This window comes from Aegilops tauschii, chromosome 3 (assembly GCF_002575655.3).
Source record: "Aegilops tauschii subsp. strangulata cultivar AL8/78 chromosome 3, Aet v6.0, whole genome shotgun sequence".
NCBI lineage: Eukaryota > Viridiplantae > Streptophyta > Magnoliopsida > Poales > Poaceae > Aegilops > Aegilops tauschii.
Genome location: NC_053037.3, coordinates 265266422 through 265280818, shown reverse-complemented (window position 1 = coordinate 265280818; position 14397 = coordinate 265266422). Strand labels below are relative to the sequence as shown.

At 43.6% G+C, this 14397-nt stretch overlaps 1 protein-coding gene across 1 annotated transcript; it reads left to right on the top strand.

Moving 5' to 3' along the window:
• The first annotated feature begins 8960 nt into the window (after positions 1-8960).
• On the top strand, positions 8961-12314 carry LOC109739522 (F-box protein SKIP8). The gene is made up of 3 exons (XM_020298606.3): positions 8961-9617; positions 10411-10607; positions 11769-12314. Exons 1-3 carry the CDS (start codon positions 9222-9224, stop codon positions 12028-12030), a joined length of 855 nt encoding a protein of 284 aa, XP_020154195.3. The 5' UTR covers positions 8961-9221; the 3' UTR covers positions 12031-12314.
• Positions 12315-14397: the final 2083 nt, after the last annotated feature.

Here is a 14397-nt window from a genome sequence, read left to right as displayed (position 1 = left end):
TAAATAAGCTCCCGGTGTGCAGTTTGCTCTCGTGTGACTGTACACATATGGCAGGGCATGAGCTAATGGGCTTTTGACTGTAGAAGCCCAGGCCAACATGTTGCATCGTTGTTACACTTGGGCTGCTACTAGTTTGCCATCGTCTAATTTTTTATGGGCCGATCAGTCCACTTCTCCAGCGATAAGGAAAGGAAGATCTAATGCGTATCATTGGCAGCATTTTGCGAATATTGTTAGTGTGCATCTTCACAAAAGTGTATTATTTGTCTGCATATTCACAAAAAAGACCACATGTCATGTAAAATTAAATACGTAGTTTTATTACTATTAATCGGGTAACCCATCGGGCGACCCATGGGCATGACCTTATGCCCATACCCTACCCACGACTAATCGGGTTACCCATCGGGCTTACCCATGGGTGGAGATGGTGACCCATACCCTACCCACTCGGCTCGGGTGCCCATGGGCACGGCTGCCCATGGGTTGAATTGCCAGGTTGAATCGGGAGAGCTGATCTGGAGTCCGTTCGGGGCTCCGGAGAGGGGGATTCGTCGCCATCATCGTCACCAACCTTCCTCCATCACCAATTTCATGATGATCACCGCCGTGCATGAGTAATTCCATCATAGGCTTGCTGGACGGTGATGGGTTGGATGAGATTTATCATGTAATCGAGTTAGTTTTGTTAGGGTTTGATCCCTAGTATCCACTATGTTCTTAGATTGATGTTGCTATGACTTTGCTATGCTTAATGCTTGTCACTAGGGCCCGAGTGCCATGATTTCAGATCTAAACCTATTATGTTTCCATGAATATATGTGAGTTCTTGATCCTATCTTGCAAGTTGTGGACACCTATTATGAGTTATGATCTGCATACCCAAGGTGACAATAATTGGGATTCTTTCCAGTGATTACCGTAGTTTGAGGAGTTCATGTATTCACTAAGTGCTAATGCTTTGGTCCGGTTCTCTATTAAAAGGAGGCCTTAATATCCCTTAGTTTCCATTAGGACCCCGCTGCCACAGGAGGGTAGGACAAAAGATGCCATGCAAGTTCTTTTCCATAAGCACGTATGACTATATACGGAATACATGCCTACATTATATTGATGAATTGGAGCTAGTTCTGTGTCACCCTAGGTTATGACTGCTACATGATTAATATCATCTAACACAATTATCATTACCGATCCATTGCCTACGAGCTTTTCACATATTAATCTTTGCCAAGTTACTTTCATTGCTACTGCTGTTACAATCACTATAAAACTGCTACTGTACTTTTGCCACCATTACCGTTACTTCCATATTACTTTGCTACTAAACACTTGCTGCAGATATTAATTTTTTCAGGTGTGGTTGAATTGACAACTGAGCTGCTAATACCTGAGAATATTCTTTGGCTCCCCTTGTGTCGAATCAACAAATTTGGGTTGAATACTCTACCCTCAAAAACTGTTGCGATCCCCTATACTTGTGGGTTATCACGAGTACATTCCACGTACTCATCTGCACCTATCATGTGCAGATCTTGACAGAGTAAGAGACGATAGGGTTATGGTCTACACTCAATGAGCCTAGTGGCGTTGATGGAGCCCTAACTTAGCGACTACGTATAATTCCGTTGTATTATGTGCCGGCATCGAGCTGTGCAAGTGGTATGTATTTGTTTAATTATGGCTCTCCCGTTGTAGTAAAATGATGTATGTTTTACTGATATTTATTCTTGTAACTGTGTGTGCTAGCTCTGATCCAGGATAACACAGTAAGCACAGAGACTTGGATTTTACCAAATTCGGGTCATGACATAAGCCATCAATAAAAAGAGAACAAATGCATACAAAAAAGGGAAGGTTCCACACATACCAAGATGCCGGTGCTTCTACTACATTTGCTAGATTCTCCTCTGCTGTTGCATTCTCCTCTGAATTTATTGATGCCCATTGTTCCTCTTCTTCAAATGATGCATCCACTGGATTGGTACAAAGACTAGCAATGTGCCATAGGATTCCACATTTTTTGCACTTATGTTGTCCTTTTACACGAACCTCTTCACCTGCTCTTATCATGTTCTTCCTTGGATCTTCCTGGTGGTCTAGTAAGTACAGGAGAACTAAGTTTGAACCCTGGATGTACTTTGTTCCATTGGTCTTTTTCCAAGAGTGCAGGTACATTATCAGCATAAGCAGCCCCTAAATTTGGCAACCGAGAAATATTCAGACCAATAATGATCAACTCACCATCTTCACCCCCGATAACAGTCATGAGATGTAGGGCATGTATGCATGGCTTCCCACGGATCTGCCATTGCCTACAACTGCATTCCCTAGTTGCTAGGTTTACTTGGTACCTCCATTCCCTATTTTTACTATCAATATATGTTACCTGAGCCTCCTATGTCGACGGCCGAATGCATTTCATCTTTAGTTCTCTTGCCTTGTCATGCAATGCCTTAATCAGAGATGGGAGCATAACATGGCCAATGTATTGTGTTTATGCAATTCTTCTACAAGGAGCCATCTTTATCATGATCATCAGCCTTATCTTATCAAATGCTTGCCACAACAAAATCCCTTTCACTGACTTGACCTTTGCATTGAAGCACTCTGCGAGGTTACTGGTCATGTAGTCTACTTTGCAGATTTTATTGAATTAGCTTCTTGACCACACCATTTCATGATGTGCTTCTAAGTACTCATTCACCTCAGGATTGTGAGCATACAACACTCAAATGGTGCTCATGCTTCCTCAAGCTGCATGTGTATGATGCTGGCCATAGGTTCTCATCATAAACTTTACCTTTGAATTTCTTTTTAAAATTCTGCACTAGGTGTCGCATACATTCCCTATGCTCTGCTCCAAGGAATACAATTCCTACTGCAGTCTCTAAACCCTTGCAAGCATCTTAGTGTATAGCTAAACCTTGGGGTTTAGCTATAATGTTGCGCAACTGCTGCAGAAACCAGACCCAACTTTCCTCGGACTCTGCCTCCAACACACCAAATGCAACCGGGAATAGCCAGTTGTGTCCATCAACTGCAGAAACTGCTACTAGCTGTCCTCTCCATCTTCCATTCAAAGCAGTTGCATTGACAACCAAATAGGGCCTGGAACCATCCAGAAACCCCCGCTAGGAAGCCTTGAAGTAAACAAAAGCCCTCCTGAAGCACTCCTTCTCAAATGACTTCCCTCCCATTTTGTATGAAACTGTATGCTTGTCAACCTCTACAACTCCATATACTAGCCATCTCCACTTCAGCTTTGTAAGTGTAAGCAACTGAAAACTCTCATTCCATGGACCAATTATCCTGTCAAGAGCCATCTCCCTACCATAAAAACTCATGTAAGGTACCACACTTTTGTACTTCTCAAAAAGCTTCCCTTGGAGTTTTGTTCGACCAAGTGTTGGTCTTTCTCTCAGCCAATCCAAGATTGCATCTACCACCCACCTAGTCTTTGCTAGCTTTGTTTTGGTCTTCCCCCTCCTCCTCGAGGTGGACAAGTGTGCTGGTTTGGGTTTTGTTTTATCTGAAACAAAATAAAGTACAATTAAGAAACATTACACAATGATCTGAAATAAGAATGAATCAATAAACCAAATCCACAATGAGGTGTAATACCTGAATCAATTTGCTCTTTACCATACGGGATGCATGCAACCTCCACCTCCACCTATCATATGGGCAATGAACAGTGAACCTTGTTGGCTCACTCCTATCAATCCCATAATTATTTTCAATCAGAATGCAATATGTAGTCACTGCATTACGACTGTCCACCATCGATTCAAATATGGTTCATGGAGTAAGCTGAGGATCTTCCCTGTTCCACTCAATTGTTGGCATGTCGTCACCATTGTATTCATCTAAAACTACGCTGCCAATGTTCTCGTCCCTCTCTTCATCGTCAGTGTCATCAAATTTAGCATGACTGCTGGGCTCCTCTAGATATTCATGTTCCATTGCTTGTTGACAAACCGTATCTACTAGCTCTGGGTACATCGTCAAGTCGAGGCACTTCCTCGTCAGGCTCTGCATCTACTTCTACAATAGCTGCAGAAGGGACGGGAGAAGCGGCAGCAGAAGCGACAGCTGATGACGCACAAGTATAGGGGATCAATCGAGTCCTTTCAATAAGTAAGAGCATAGAACCCAACGAGGAGCAGAAGGAAATGACAAGCGGTTTTCAACAAGGTATTTTCTGCAGGCACTGAAATTGTCGGTAACGGATAGTTTGATAGCAAGGTAATTTGTAACGAGCAAGTAATAGTAATGGTAAGAAAGGTGCAGCAAGGTAGCCCAATCCTTTTTGTAGCAAAGGATAGGCCGGAAAGGTCTCTTATAATAAGCAAAGTGTTCTTGAGGACGCACGGGAATTTCATCTAGTCATTTTCATCATGTTTGTTTGATTCGTGTTTGTTACTTTGATAATTTGATATGTGGGTGGACTGGTGTTTGGGTGTTGTTCTTACTTGAACAAGCCTCCCACTTATGATTACCCCCTCTCGCAAGCATCCGCAACTACAAAATAAGAATTAAGAACAATCTAACCATAGCATGAAACATATGGATCCAAACCAGTCCCTTACGGAATAGCGCATAAACTAGGGTTTAAGCTTCTGTCACTCTAGCAACCCACCATCTAATAGCTACTCCACAATGCTTTCCATTAGGCCCAAAGATGGTGAAGTGTCATGTAGTCGAAGTTCACATAACACCACTAAAGGAAACAACAACATACATATCAAAATACCAAACGAATACCAAATTCACATGATTACTTATGACAAGACTTCTCCCATATATCCTCAAGAACAAATGTAACTACTCACAAAACATATACATGCTCAAGATCAGTGGGGTATTAAATAGCACAATGGATCTGAACATATGATCTTCCACCAAATAAACCAACAAGCATCAAGTACAAGATGTAATCAACACGACTAGCAACCCACAGGTACCAATCTGAGGTTTTGAGACAAAGATTGAATATAAGAGATGAACTAGGGTTTGAGATGAGATGGTGCTGGTGAAGATGTTGATGAAGATTGGTCCTCCCACGATGGAGGGTTATTGGTGACGACGATGGCTTCGATTTCCCCCTCCCAGAGGGAAGTTTCCCCAGCAGAATCGCTCTACGGGAGAGCAAAAGTGCACCTGCCCAGGTTCCGCCCCGAGATAGCGACGCTTCGTCCCGAAACCCTTCTCTTGATTTTTTTAGGGAAAATGGGGTTATATACCAAAAGATGGGCCCGGAGGCCCACCAGAATCACCACAAGCTCTGGGGGCATGCCTAGGGGGTGGGGCGCGCCCCCAGGCTTGTGGTTGCCTGGTGAGTCCCCCTCTGGTACTTCTTTCACCAATAATTTTAATATATTCCAAAATAATTCTTCATCAATTTTTAGCTCATTTGAAGATGTTCAAAAAAAATTCCTCCGATATAGCCCTTTCCGGTCCAGAATTCCAACTGTCGGCAATCTCCCTCTTTATGTGAAACTTGCAGAATAAGAGAGAAAATACATAAGAATTGTATCATAAAGTGGAATAACAGTCCATAATGCAATAAATATCGACATAAGAACATGATGCAAAATGGACGTATCAGCAGCACTAGTGCAACAGACATGTTGTGGCTTTGAGAACAACTAGGTTTACTTGGTCTCGACCTACAAGGAGTGCCGGCGCGATCACTATTATCTGAGACAGATGATGTATGAACACTCTTCCCCTTGTCTCGTTCTTTGCGTGGCTGAAGCACCTGGATACGGATTTTACCGAAATGTCTGTCATCATTCAAACTAAATAGAAATCCCAGATGCTCATCGCAAGTTAGTGGGAGAAATCTTTTCTCGCTACTATTGAAATATTTCAGTTCAACAACATCGGCAGAGCTCCAGTCATACACGGAATGGAGTGCATCGCGAAAATCTTTGAACGAAATGCTGGTTTCTACCACCTTCGGGTAGAAAAATCTATAGATTATATGCGGTTTGGTACCATGCAGCATGCTAGTTTCCATTCTAACCGCCAGCCAAAAAGCAAGCACAAGATCAATTCTATTTGATCGATATAAAGGGTGAAAAAAATCAGCAACCCAAATTGGTACGATTCAAGCGACTAGTAGCCAAATACTGCCTAATTTACAAGTTTTCTCATCAATTCGAGGGGAAACGATGCTTACCCAGGTGGAATCCATGAATTACCCGCCTCCGATTCGACCCAATCATCTCCAAGGTCGATGGGCCGGAGGGCGTCCTCCCCTGACATTGCTTCTTAATCCCAGATTGGAGGGGTTGATGTGGAGGAGGCGCGGCGTCGCCGATGAACGAAATAGGGTTAGAGGATGGAGGGCACGACGGCGGCGGCGGCGGAGGAGGCGGGGCGGGAGTGGCTCGATCTGTTTCATACAAGCTGCTCTGACGTGTCTCCTTGCAGCCCCACTTGTCAGCACGTAACAGTCAAAGGAGGACCAGGCCCTAAGCTGCCCCACTCATCAGCAGTTAACGGTCAAGTCATTGACCCGACAGCAAACGTCCATTTTGACCATGTGAGAGTTTCACACAAGAGGGTGGGGAAAAGTGAGCAAAAGTTCAGAGCGTGGGGACTAAGGAACAATGCCATCAAAGAAGATGATTCCAACCAACCAAATCATGGGGCAGGGAAAGGTTACCTCAAGGATGGAAATGCCTCTGATTTTGAACCCCGAAAAGGCAATAAGCACATTGCCTAGAACATTATAAGAAAATAGAAATATAAGTCCTTCGCGTCGCCTATGGTTGATACTTCCTTTGGATGCTTGATGAGTGATATTTTTGCGCTCATCACACCGTTGTTTAAACCAGATAATCCCGAAATTTCCAAGAAAATCACTCCAATATTGCCAATAATGACTAATGAATGCGAGAGATCGCGAAATCCTTTGTTTAACGTGTTTCTGCGGGAAAAGAGCCCAAACATGGAATAAAATCATCACACACAAGGAAACATGATGTTTGGTGGAAGAGAGAAGGCTATTGGGGGCACAACACAGCCAACAAAGTGCAAGACGATGGTTGGTATGAGCGCACGTGTTCGTACCCATGCTTGTACCATTTGCCGCCGGCCCCAGGAGGTCCGCGTGACCAAATTTTAAAGGGCACCTCGCAAAATGGAGAACCAGAACCACCTTTCAACTCTAGACTCCGCCATTTCTCATCTCATCTTCGTAGCCGCCGCCACCATCATCACCGCAACCATCCATCTCCAAGTTAGACATACTTGTAATTGATGTATCGCATCCGGCAACTATTGTAAGACATATATCAATCAGGCATTCATCTTTATGTCGTGATCAATGAGTTCATATTGCGATACGGTCGCCATGTGTGAGTAATTTGGTAAGGCAATGGGTTGAGGCACAACCTTTCAACTCGATGTATTTGTGGAAGGGATCGTTGGGATTACTTTGCATATTTGACGTTATTTATATTTGTCCAATTGCAAAGGGAATTGTCTTGTTCTCATTCTAAGGCCCTGCAGGTACTCAGGACCCCGTAGATTGATCAAGGATAAGGTAAAGAGCAAGGAGGACGTGGAACGCTATCCCGAACAACAGTGAGAGAAGGGGTTAGTAGGATAGCGGAAAGCTATTCCATGGGAACAAATGAGGTGTAGGCGCTAAACACCCGATGCTTTTGTCTGAATATTTATAACCGAGGTAACCACACGCGGTGGTAAGGGCCATCTGTTGGACAACTGACTCTTGATGCAGGTCGCGCACTAGTCAAGACATACTTTGGGCACATCCCCACATCTTCGCGTCGCAAGCACATCATAACGGTCATCTTCCATAGCACAAATTAATATCATTAAGACCCGAGCACAAATATAAAGTTGTGAGAGTTAGACATCATACACATGTCTTTTTTTAAGACTAGTATTTACACCCCAAGAGGTTGTTAAGGCCCAGTTGATAAATTGGAATTTAATTCCCTAGCAACAACCTATCAGAGCCTTTTTCGTAGTGCACATCCTCTCGTGGGTTCATAACTCAGTGCCACTCCTTGGGGAAAAGGAACCTTTGCTATGCACTAGATCTCAAAGGGCATCAATGCTAATGATGACAAACGACGCTGGCCTGTGATCTATACAACTCCAAGTGGTTCCAACAAGGCTGATCATACCTACTCGGTTGTCGTACTATCTTTAGTTTCCATCCTTAGAGTCTATAATAAATTTAGTTTTCGCTAACTGTAGCTTTGGTTGATTTTTTGTTGCCCACCTGGCTAGCTACCTCTGGTTGAGCTTGGGAGCTCTGGACAATATTTGATTTCATTTTATGGCAATGGAATCGGGGAGGAGACCCCTTTCTTTTTAAAAAATATAAAAAGAAAAAGGAATAAGAAAAGAGAAAAGAAACAAGGAACAAAGAAGAATAGAAAAGTAAGCTTTGCTGAGATCACGATATCCATCGTTTAACATAAAGTCTCTTTGTTGAGCTCCTCATACTTGGCTCTCGGCAAGTCTTTGACCTAGATCTAGGTAACCGCCGAGCCCATCGTTTTCTCTCTCCACCAAACAAATGACGCTGTTTTAAAAGGGATTTGAGAGTAGTTTGAAGGAGAGGGGGGAGGGGGGCAACAACTTGTTCGAGAGAAGAAGAATGGGGGCTGAATGGGTGGGTAGGTGGCCTACCTATGGCCCCAGCCACTTACCCCTTCAGAGATCTAGCGCTATCAGCCCTGGCAATAGAGTTATATGTCTATTGTCAGATTAATGACGGTAGCCTTGTTGATATGTGGGGCACGAACAAAGCATGGACTAGGGTCCACCGCGGTTGACAGGGCAGTAGCCCATGCCCCCTACCGAGTCATGTATAGTGGTAGGCTCGAGAGGATCAGATTGTGCTAAATTTTTAAACAGGATCAAATCACACCTAATCTTCTGTCAGAAGGTCAAAACAGTGATTTTGGCAGCTGCATGCCTACCCCTTCCGGATCGAGCCGGGCCTCGTTCATAAATCACAGCGCATACCTTCTGGTTCTGGTCAGAGATCACCCACCCCATCCCATTCCCACCTCCATTCGAAAGCGGAAACCTCCCAGATTTCCCCATCTCCTCCCACTCCCCCAAAACCCTAGCTCCGCTCCTCCTTCCCCATGTGATGGGATGCCGCCCAAACCCTACCCCCGGTCCCTGACCGCCGCTGCCTCCTTCCCCGCGACCTGGATGTCCGCATGGACGGCTTCCGGGCCCTGATCGCCGCCGCGGCCACCGCCGTCTGCTGCGTCGTCTGCGCCATCTGGGCATTCCGCTCCCCTTCCCCCCCTCCCCCCAAGAAGCAGCAGCCCATTCCTTCAGGCTGCTGCAGCTGCGCTTCCTGTGGTTGCTGCGCCAATACCACTTTCCCCAGCGCCAACGGCGAGATGGCCGTCGGCGGGGAGATGAACAAGGCGCCGGCGCCAGCACCTGCAACGACGGGCGCCTCCATGATGGAGCAGCTCGTGCCTGAGATCACCACCCACGCGCTCAGCTACCTCGACTGTACTAGCCTCTGCCGCCTCTCGATGACCAACTCAGCCATGCGCCGTGCCGCCAACGACGACGGGGCTTGGAAGGCGCTCTACCACAAGGTGCTGTGCTCACCCTGCTGCTCTCTCTTAGATTTTCCTTGATAGAGTTACTGTTGAATTTAGAGTGTAGCTTTGCTGTCCTGCTAATTTTACTTCCATTTAGGTTGCTGTTTTGCCTGCTATGATCATCTGCTTGGCTTCACATTGCTTTTATGTTATCCTATTTTGTTTGTATACTGAAATTCTTGATCATGCTAATGGGATTTGTTGGTTTGCATGGAGGGAATGAATTACATAAGGTAGCTACGCTATTAAAGTCACACGGACACACTTTGTGGCTAGGTGCGCTCCATTTTTAATCAACTGTTGGCTAAATTGATTTTACATGGACGGTGACACATCTTGGATAAGTTTACATATGATATGCCAAAAAGTACCTTGTTTCACTTTCAAAACGTTCCTGTATTCGTCTCGATCTAACCACAATGGGGTTTGACACTGTACAGAAAAAACTTGTATCGCAATATGCAGTCTAACTGGATATGTGATATTTGTACTTGTACCCTACTGCTTACCTGTACCACTTTTGTCCTGTGAGCACCTTTGGTTGAAAACTTAGTTCTATTTATCTTCCATAGCAGCCATATGGCAAGGCCTTTTTCAGTAATATCTAATGAAACAGCTACTGAGGGAGTACATGATTTACATTTTGCGTGTTTTTTCACTGGGACTGTGTGAGGTTATAATGGTTGAATAAGGCAATTTTCGTTGTGAGTATTGATATGAAACTGCCAATCGAACCGCAAAATTTTACTTTCTTTGAGTTTGTCATAAATCAACCTCTCCCTTGTAGGATTTTACAGCGGAGCAGGATACTATAACTCCGCCTAACGGATGGAAGGCATACTATGCAGCTACAAAGGCCATCATGAATGTGAATGCCGAGTTCTATAATATCATCAGGGAAGGATCCTTGCCAGCAATGAGTCACTTCTGGCTTAACTCAGACTATGTAAAATGTGTACATGCTACTGGAGAACTTTTTACCGGGTATGTTTAGACTTCACTCTGATTTAGCTATGGCTCAAAAGGCATGACCTATATAATTCTTTACTGTTGCGAAAGATGCATAAATGGCTCATTTCATTTTCTGTTGGATTGAGCAGAGATCAAGAAAGCTTAAATTAGTTGTGCAGCTGCATAGACATATGGATAAGTTACTGCAGAGATAATTTTTGTTTCTTCTGTGAACTTAATACCAGAAGCACTTTGGTAAAGAAAAAAAGTCCATATGGAGTTTATTGCTGGTATAGGTAGCACAGCTAACAATTCTGTAAAGCATTTATTGTGGAGTTATACATAGCACCAATGTCAATTTACTCATCTCCAACATTCATTTCCATGGCCATATTGCTTTCACCTTATATGTGAATTTGTCAAGTCTCGTCTAATAAACAAGTAGAAATGTGCAAGCGGACAGCTTGGGAGGCTTGTAGCACTTGTTCTCTATTTAAATCTTTTCTCACAGTCATTGGGGTTTTGCAACTTAGCTATTTATGTTGCCACAAGCAATAGTAGCAGTACATGTGCCTTGTCATGTTTAGGAAAATTCCTTGCAGTCCCTTATTCATATTCATGCATTTGTGTCCTGCCGTAATTAGTCTGGAGACTGTGATTTAAACTGCACATTCCAGCGAATATTAGTTTAGCCATCATGCTAAACTATTATTTTCCAACATCATGTGCTTATAGATGATTATCAAATTGAGTATGTTCTTGGAGCCCTTAGACATTGTAGTGACCGGCTATCTGGAGTAGTAATCTGACTAGTGGTTTCAGGGTATAGATTCACCTTTTGATCTAGTTTGAATTGGAAATGTGCTGAATGCTGAATCTTTTTGCGCCAAGTATGACTGCTTCACCAGAGGTGCACGTTTTTCTACGTATGATTGCTGATGTTGCGTTAGTTTCTGGAAGCTTCTCCATTGACCAGTACCGTTCCAAGTAGAACCCAGACATATGGTGACAAACACCATCACATTTCTCCACTGTATGAAAATTGAAAAACAACAAGTACCTTCTTTTGCTGCTCTTCCCTTTGGGATGACAGTTCCATTTGAGTAATCCTGGATAATTTTTCTTGTCATTTGTTCAAGTAGACATGATCTACACTTTGGTGCTATGCCATCATTTAACTCCTCGTTTTGACAGATACAATGCAGTGATGAACAGCTGGGGCTTGTTATTCAACTGGGGCCAAGATGGAGGCCAGGGCACTGATTTTCAGCTACGGGATGTCAGAGCTCGTGTACTTGCTGATGTAGCATGGGTTAACATGAAGGTTCATGTCGATGTTGACCCAGGGCCGTTCCATGTGACCAATGTATACGAGTTCCGTAATGGCAGGTGGTATATGGTTCATCACCATAGCTCGCTCATGGCTGACCCGGCGCCACATAATCTGTTTGGCTGAATTCAAGAAAAAAGTTTCATCCGCAAGAAAACTTCATCACAGATTGTCATGTTGCCTGCTTCTGCGGTTTAGACTGGTAGTAGATACCAAATGTGTTCGTGGAGAGCTTTTCTTCACCCTGTTTTCTCTGTTCATTCATCCTGAATCACTGGTTTCTTTATATTTTGCCCATCAGTTTTGTATAAATGTGATGTAGGAGTTCAGATTGTGGAGGGTATGTTGTCGTGACTGTGAGGCTGTGTCTGACTTGTCTCGTCGATATGTTTAACATGCCTTTCAGTTTAGCTACTGTACTACTACCTCCGTTCTAAAATATAAGACGTTTTGGTAGGCCTGGCAACGTCTTGTATTTTAGAACGAGGTAGTAGTATGGAAAAGCCTACTAGGCAGCCGCACGTCACAATTATTACACCGGCGTGGCGGCCTGACGACACTAATATGGAAGATGCTAGTGTGTTCAACTTAAGCACTACTGTAGCTAGTACTCCCTCTGCACGAAAATATAAGACGTTTTTTTAACACTTTGACTGTGTCAAAAAAGTCTTATATTTTGATACGGAGGGAGTATTTGTGAATTAAAAAAGAATTTATTGTAGAATTCATACATTTAATCGTAGTTGAATTCATTTGTAAAATTCATACATTTAGTCAAATACAATTGGATTTTGTTCTCTCCACTACAATTCATATATTTAGCCAAATGCATACCTGAACATAAGGTTCCCATTTCATCTTTGTTTTCACCACCATTCGTCCAACCTTATAATCAAACGCCTTAATTTACTTATCTTCTGAACCAATTCAACTTTAATTTACTTACCAAACTTTTAATCAAAATATAAGGTAATTCACGGTCAGAATTTGATGAAAACATTTATTTACACAATCGCATTATTATTAACAGGTAAATCACAAGCTAACGTACTAGAATATTTATACCCCCCTGCAACACACTAGCATTATTCTAGTAATACTAAAAAAGATGCAACACACTGTCAAAATATACATACATAGTTGGTGCATGTGTGGTTGCCGCCGCTACTCTACTTTTTTTTAACAAGACAAAAGATTTGCCATTTTCATTGATTAAGAGAGGAGTTTTAATAAGGACCCGCGAAGCGGGGAGAAGAGAGTCTACTCTCGCGGCATTACATTACACAAGTGTCGAGTGCTGGCAAGCGCCCATAGTCGGGCCTCCTCTTTGATCCTAGAGGTAACCATGGTCGTAGTGGCAGAGGTATTCCTAAAAATTCTAGCATTGCGCTCATTCCAAAGTTCCCATGAAACAAGCATGAGGAAGGAGGCCAATGCCATCCTTGAGGGCCCCCTTTCGAGGGCGGTCTTGAACCACTAGTCCTTAACCGAGACCTCGTGCCGCCAACCGGTGGTGATGCCATTGTTGAGGCCGACCCATGAAGCCACATCCGCCCCAACACGTTGGGAGAATCTGCATTGGAATAGAAGGTGGGGAGCAGATTCATTTACTTCCTTGCATAGTGGACAAAGGCCACAGTTGGGCCATCCCCGATGTTGCGGTCGGTCAGCCGTACACACCCTATTTTGGATAATCAGCCAAGCGAAAATTTTGCATTTTGGAGGTGCCCAAGCCTTCCAAACAGACGCCGGCATGTTGCTCCGAAGATGACCTTCGAATTGTGCCGTATATGCTGAAGAAGCCGAGTACTCGCCGCTAGGAGTGAGCTTCCAGAAGATGGTGTCACCGGCGGCCGCGACTAGGTTGACCTCAGCCACTTTTCCCCAAAGATGAGCAAACTCCTGGATGTGCGTCAATGAAAGACCGTGCTGGGTGTCAATTTGGCTTACCCAAAAATTGTTCAGGAGAGCTTTCTGGACTGTGCTCATCTTTTTCTTGGAGATGTCAAAGATTCTGGGTGCAATATCTTTAGGCCTGATACCATCCAGCCAAGGCGAGTGCCAGATGAAGGAAATATGCCCTAGAGGCAATAATAAAGTATTATATATTTCCTTATATCATGATAAATGTTTATTATTCATGCTAGAATTGTATTAACCGGAAACATAATACATGTGTGAATACATAGACAAACAGAGTGTCACTAGTATGCCTCTACTTGACTAGCTCGTTAATCAAAGATGGTTATGTTTCCTAGCCATAGACATGAGTTGTCATTTGATTAACGAGATCACCTCATTAGGAGAATGACGTGATTGACTTGACCCATTCCGTTAGCTTAGCACTCGATCGTTTAGTATGTTGCTATTGCTTTCTTCATGACTTATACATGTTCCTATGACTATGAGATTATGCAACTCCCGTTTACCGGAGGAACACTTTGTGTGCTACCAAACGTCACAACGTAAATGGGTGATTATAAATGTGCTCTA